Below are 7,450 nucleotides of genomic sequence, written 5' to 3' on the forward strand. Positions count from 1 at the left end.
GGTACCCGGACACTTCATATGTTAGATGTGTCCTTTTTCAAAAGTAAGTGGCCGTTTTCTCGGTAAAAAGTGCCCTTGAGCTTGAAATAGAACTGCCCCTCAAAAAAGCGTGGCACGGACCTGCGTTTTGATTAACTGCTCCTGTTTTCCCGTTGAATGACTGAAATAATCGTATCACACATTCTCTCTCTCCCTCCGTTGTATCAACGACCCGTGTAGTACAGTCGTTTCTATTTATGTCCGCTGTGAAATGGGCGTTACATTTTATAAAGAAACACATTCTATAATCTATTATTTATTACTAGAATAGTTTTTTTCGTCACAGGTTTTAGAACAGGATTGCTTTGTGTTTTGTTATTTCATTCCGCGCTCGTTAGATACGTATTACAATGAACAATTATTTTCTCATAAAACTTATGTTATTCTATTCATTATCATTATCATTATTATTATTATTTTCATCATTATTAGTGTATCAATAGTGCCTGTATCCACATGATGTGACCGAAGATACCGTGTATGTACTAGATGATTAATATGTTTTTAGACGTCGTAAAGACCCTGATGCTCTAACAGGGAAGCTTATTCCAAAAGCTAGATATAGAGCGATGTTAATTTCATCGGTCCCAAATGATCCGATTTAAGCGTGGTCAGATTTAAATGTGGTCAACTGTATTCAACTACCCAGTCTGATTTGGTTGCGCGATGTTTATTTTGCGTTTGGTTTTTCGTTGAGCGACGCTTCACGCAGAAATACGTTCCAATGGCGGCGGCTGCCACGATCACCACTGCACCGACTCCGATCCCGATATAGATAGCGTAGTTATTATCACTATTATCGGCAGCTGGAATCACTGAAAAATTGATAAATGATTTGTGAGAAATAAATAAATGTAGATAAATGTTTGTGTATCACTTCGGTTCTTCAAATCACCAGACAAGTCGTTTCCCTGCTGTTGGACACAGGACCATGTTTATCTTTTTAGAGTAATCATTTGACTCGAATCATTACTCAGAGATTTAATCAGGCGGTTTCCACTTGAACTTGTTCAGAAAGTTTTGTTTCGTAAAAACACATGAAAGATAATACAATACTGATTAAACTGCTTTAGGTAACACCGTGATCCAGCGCAATTTCAATAAAATGGATTCTTTTTGCTGGCGTTCACTGGCGATCGACGTCTTCTCATCTAGTTTATCTTTCGGATCCCCTTTTAAATCTTAACTATAACGCAGTCTCCCGCTACGCAAATAAGATTGTACGAGGCCAGTGGGTTCGAGTCCCGATTAGTGCACGTTTTAATTTCACAATCACTCGTATGGATGTCCTTCTAGTACTTCATAATTTCATTCGCCTATAGATTCTCTCACCTTCACAAACTGGCTTCGCTCCTTCCCATCTGCCATTCGTAGTGCAGGTTATTTTATTGCTGGTGCCGTTTTCCAGTTTATAACCATTCTGGCATGTATATGTGATCACGGCTGGATGTCTGGTAGACGGCGAGGAAAACATCGCGAACTCAACCGACATCGGTTTCCCACAATCAACACCTGCGACATTAATAATTAAATCTATATTTCATAAATTTCACCAAAAATTCGTGAAGACGAATTTTTGATTTCACGTAATTTACGTTTAAAATTTCTATCATTATTATAATGAATGTGTAAAGATTTCGTCGTGTGGCAAAGAAATACATTTAGAACGATTTTTAAATCAGCATTGATGAAAGTTTCCGAAGAACATGTCATGGGTATTCCTATTCTACCTCGGCAGGGAATCGGACCTGATGGCATCGCTAGACTCAGCCACGGCTGGAACCCACCACACCAGACCGGGTGCGCAGGTTTGCCGCACGAAAACTTGCGGCACCAATCAGATTGCTCGTTGTATAATCACTGAGGTGAATTTAATGGAAAAACTATAAAATGGAAAAAACTGGGCTAGAATAAAACGGGATTTTTTATTGGCTGATAACGATACCTTCTAAGTTGCGCATATGCCTGCGCACATGGTCTCGTGTGGCAGGGTTTCGTACCGTGGCAACCTCGATGCCTCCAGGTTCGAATCCCTGCCGAGGAGGATGGGGTGTTCCCCGTTCATGAAATAACCAATAGCAAGATCCAGTGTTAATGATTACCGAGACAAACTAGATCCGGGCTCCATTTTCCGTTTTCGTCGCATCTTTTCGTGCCGTTTTGATTTTCGAAATAGAAGCCTTCGTCGCACGTATGCGTGGCTATTTCATCGTACGTTGTCTTATTGAACTCGACTGTACCATGCGCTATACTCGGTGCCCGGCCGCAGTCCTTCACTAAACCGCCATACACAAAATATAATCTTAATTAATGTTCGATTACTACAATATCAATTACAAACTAATATCATATATCTATTAAGTACGTACTTTTACATACAGGGGGCGCCCAATCAGTCCACAGCACAGTCGTTGAGTTAGCTTCACATTTTCTAGTGACTTCACCGGATATGAGCTCGTGACCCAGGATACACGTGTAGGTCAGGACGGTCCCGTGTTCGCAACCGCGTTCGTTGATTGGTTTATTTACTGACCACGTGGCATTGCCGATAGTATCCGGGGCATCTTTACACGTTTTAACTAGAAATGGTGATGATGTGGGTTACGTATGAACTCGTCAATATCTGAGGTGCAATACTTAAAGAACATGGTCGTCAAATGCTCAGTAGAACCAGGGTGGTTCACTCCCACGTCCCTGGTAGAACGTTATGAGAACATAATGCATTGAACTGTCTCTGTCTGATAGTTGGATATGAGACCACAAGGTCATTAAAGATACAAAGGGCACATGACCCCCAAAATAGTACTAGAATGACCAACTCCAAATACGGTGGGAGATTCCCTACAATCTTTATTCGACTCGGATGTACTTGCATACCTACACTGCGATAGCCCTCATTTATGAAGGTTCGAATATTTCAGAAGTTTATGGATTTCCCCTGGATACCCCCGCGTTTATGAACAAACCGATGAACTCTCGAATTGCTTTTTTACTACAAGATTCATCGGATTTTTAACAGCAATCTGAGCTTACAGTTAAAACAGTTCCCGGCTACGTTTGACTTCTGAGTTGAAACCGGTTCATGTCCAATGTTTTCACTCTTGTTTGAGCTAAATTCAAAAACGCGTGGAAGTAGATCATACTTACGGTAACAACTGATTTCACCGTGGTCTTTCAGCAATAGCCACGTCTGATTCCGCAAACAAATACGTCTCCCGTTATCGTTTGCAGTAAGGTTTGTTTCTGCGAACGGTAGACATTCATACGTAACTTCAGATAACCATTTATTGCCGTAAGTCGTCGTGTAATTAGTAAACGGTATTGCCGGTGGATCCGGGCATGGCATATCTACAAAATGACAGTATTCATGTGATATCAGGGCTGTTTTTAAGATTCTTGGGAGAAGAATAATCAACTCAGTCCAATAAAACACATAAAAATCGAATATTGTGAATCAAGCAAAATGAGTATTTATCAGGTTCAATCATCCTTTTACCATTTTAGTTTATAGGTCGTTCATGGCTTATGTCTAAAAATGGTGTAAAATCGTATGACTGATCTGAGTTGACCATCTATGCCTTGACTGTGCGACAGGCCTCAAGGACTGGTCTTATCGACTGCAATTAACTCAAACAATAGAACAACACAATTGACTGAGAATTGTGTAAAAGTTCAAGTTATAGTACTCTACAAAACTGACCTGCATCCAGTTAAACAGTTATGAGTTAGAGTTAACTCTGAGTTAAATCCTAACTCTGGGACTGAATCTCAAACTTACGTACTTTGCCTGCGATATACTGATGATGGACAATAACCATTGATCCAGCTCTCTCCATTCTCTAGTTTGCCATCTTGTATGTAATGGACGCAGTTACAGTCATTATTATCCTGTGCCTGACCCCCGACTACATATCCTAAACGATATTAAAGTCAAAAGTGAAAACTTTAATATTGCGGGAATGACATCTTCTATAAATTTCGGATTGAAACATTGTTATCTTGAAACTTACTCGGACATCTGCACGATTCAGCGCAGGATTTTTGACAATGAACAGGAGTGTACGTGGTATCTATGTCGCAGTCGCCTCTGGCAGCCGACTCCGCACAATCCGACTTCTGAGCTACATCATCCACGCAGGTATTTGCTAAAATCCGTAACCGAACAATCACCCATTCGCTTATTAGACCAGCTGTGTTAGCTGATCGCTAGAACCAGGTTTCACAGTGTTCTGATTTAGATATTTACTTAAAGGTAAACCTGTTTAAAATGAACTTACTCTAGACGGAGTTACACGCTAATTGATTAGTACTGACTTTATTGGTGCGAGGGTGTGATTGGGTATACAGGAGTGTCATGAAAATCTTATAAAAAACTTTCATCTTAAAACTTAAAATCTTTGTATTTGTATTACTATTGTACGATTATTATAATTCAAATGGATGGTGAATAAAATAATGATTATCATTATTACTATATCTAAGTGTTGAAATTCATTCCTTTCCAACGTCCTAACCAAGAACCGTGGAACAGGGTCCAGTTCCACAGTAAGTAAGTTAGAGGTAACTCTAATTCAAAATCAGTTCATTTTCAAGGATTTGATTCTTAGTCAATTCCTAACTCAGAACTATAGAGCTGGGCCCAGGTTCCATGTTATGAAGAATCTAGAATCATAAACCTGATAAAAATAACAGCAATATTGAACAATGAACGTACCCGCAATTGGTTTGAACCAGTTACCAGATAAAAGTATTAATATGATCACCGCGTACACGGACAGTAAATCCGTCGTCTTATTCTGATGATGCATTGAATCTGTTTTTCTTATTACAGAAAATCATCTAAGCGGTCATCTGAATACGTTACTTTCCATTCGTATAGAATAAAACTGACCAGGTTGTAATCACAGTTCTGCAGCGCACGCGCAAGTGACTCAATGGATACAGAAAAAAATTAAAAGTGCGTCTTGAAAGTTAATTTTTCCTGATTTGGTTAAAAGGCTTAGATATTCTATACCAAACAAGTCGCAGCGGCCGATATACAACACAAAGCGCATTGCTGAACATTGTCAATATATTTGTTTGAGATTTGACATAAATCAACGCGGGGAATTTCGAGAATTATATTCAATTGCATAATTACGCGCACACGACATGAACGCCAAGATATTTCACCATTAAATCTATACATAGAACCCACGGCATGTGATATTTCCTGAATTTGTTTTTTTTTTCATTTTGTTTTTCTATCGCGAAGTCGCTTTCTGGACGAAATATTGAGTCAAAAGTATTGCTTTCTATCTAAAGGTATATCCTACTTCATTCTCTCGCCTGTTAGATACGTTCGTATATTACAATAAACATCTTAGCAGTTCTGGCCACCATTTTGTCCTGTATTGTAGGGTCATTTTTTTCTTATTTTCTAAAAACTATTTGCGACGCGTATGTTGATCGGTCCTTGGATAAATTTTGACTATTTCAGCAACATTATATAAACCGCGAAAATCTCTAGTTTCCAGTTACGCAAGGTCACTCTGCAAAAGCAAGAGAGCGCTATGAAAAAAAACCTGTGGAATGACTTAAAGTTCTATTAGTCTTGTTAACACGACTATCGACGAAAACACAACGGAATTGTAACAACTGCCAAACGCTTGTTTAACGGACCATAATGTCCGACAGGTCCTATCGTGGCTGGCATTCTATTAAGTCCAACGAGACTATTTTTTCCATCCTCTGTGTAGATTTCGGACAGATTTGGACTGTGAAGGATGTAATGGTCCATAACGAACACCATCGCCGTATGAGAATATATATTTTTTCAAATCTCTGCTTATGGCATTCTTAGTTTCTTTCCACTGATGGTTCCGAGAATGAAATACTCATCAACTGCGTGCTTCGACGGGGCTCGTGGTGTGACGTTAACTCGAAGTAACGAAATGTTTTCGTTTTATCCGATATCACTGTTGAATGTGTTATGGTCGTGGCAGGCTTATTCATACAGCTGCAGTGCATTAGCATCCAGCATATTTGTACCCATGTGTGCGCTGATCAGTTTAAATCTTATTTTGATCGCGAGTCTCATAATCATCAAACTATCAAACAGAAAAAAGTTGAATAAGAATGCCGTCGGCAGTTTAGAGCTGCAGGTTTTACGAATGTCGTTTGCTCTAGTCGTCTCATACGTTAGCTGTATGGACTATACTGATACCCATTATCTGGCATACTGTATGCCTGATAATGGGTATAACGCAGTCTCAAATGTTTTGTGACTTTCTCAAAATGTATCAAAAATTTAACTAATCTTTAGTTCATAAGTCTTCAGATATTCATAAATAAACATTTAAAAATTGTTGAAACTTGTCGACTCTGCTGTAAAATCAACCTATTAACAGTCCGGAATGTGGGATAATGTCGGGCTTTAGAGAACAAAATGCCCCCGAGGTCTTCACATTTACAGAAAAGATTACGTAAGTGATTAAGTAAGGCGCACAATAGAAATCTGAGCCGCGCGTTCTTTGAGTGTTACCAATTAAGAGGACCGCTATTGTGAAAATTGACCTTGGGAGGAATATTGACCAAAAACTTGACCAAGGGGTTCGATATTCAAAGAAATGACTAAAAATATCCTTTATTGTTCTTCTATTTATTCTTCTAAATTCTTCATATCTATTAAATCTGCTTGCCATTGTGAATCAATATATGAAACCATAACTTTTCTTGTTAAATAATACTTATCCATTTTCTTATGGATTTGATATGTTGGTTGATTTTGTAAGCATAATTTTAATTCACTATACTTATATTTTCATTATCAGATTTTATTTTATCCCATAATTCTTAAACACTAGAATATGATACTTCACTCTGTGGGTTATAAAATAAATCTCTTAAGTATTGTTCTTTTTTCATCTTATCTTAATCAATTAATAATAATCTTGATTTAGTTTCAATGACTTTATCATTTGATTTATTTTCTGGTATAATAGGTTTATCATCATCATCATTATTGTTATTTAATTTAGATTTGTATATTACGCCAGAGAATATAATTACTGTGATTAACCCAATTGCAATATATAAGTAATTATTTCTTCCAGTATTAGAAGAATTAGATGGATTATTATTTAAATTAATCTTAGATAATTTCTGTGATTCATTTATATCAGTTAATTTCTTTTTCTTAGCTCTTTTCAATTCTGAAGTCTTTTTACCTAATTCCTTTGCCTATATAATTTGTTTTTCTGATCTAGGATTTTTCTGAATATCAACACTCATTTATTATGGATAATTTTTGTTCTGATTCAATATCTTTTTCGATAATATCTGATTTATATACTATAGGTTTGATATAAGAAAAAGTTATTACATCAGTAGACATTAATGTCATTATTCCGCCTAGTTGGAATGATGCATA

The 7,450-nt window shown here is 37.5% G+C and overlaps 1 protein-coding gene across 1 annotated transcript; it reads right to left on the minus strand.

Annotated features, from left to right (window-relative positions):
* Positions 1-253: 253 nt before the first annotated feature.
* Positions 254-5,048, minus strand: LOC141903922 (complement factor H-like). The gene is made up of 8 exons (XM_074792305.1): positions 4,754-5,048; positions 4,050-4,184; positions 3,822-3,953; positions 3,187-3,387; positions 2,409-2,618; positions 2,142-2,315; positions 1,372-1,551; positions 254-854 (listed from the first exon to the last, which is right to left on the minus strand). The coding sequence occupies exons 1-8, from the start codon at positions 4,845-4,847 to the stop codon at positions 667-669; spliced, it is 1,314 nt and encodes a 437-aa protein (XP_074648406.1). The 5' UTR covers positions 4,848-5,048; the 3' UTR covers positions 254-666.
* Positions 5,049-7,450: the final 2,402 nt, after the last annotated feature.

Source organism: Tubulanus polymorphus, chromosome 4 (genome assembly GCF_964204645.1).
Source record: "Tubulanus polymorphus chromosome 4, tnTubPoly1.2, whole genome shotgun sequence".
NCBI lineage: Eukaryota > Metazoa > Nemertea > Palaeonemertea > Tubulaniformes > Tubulanidae > Tubulanus > Tubulanus polymorphus.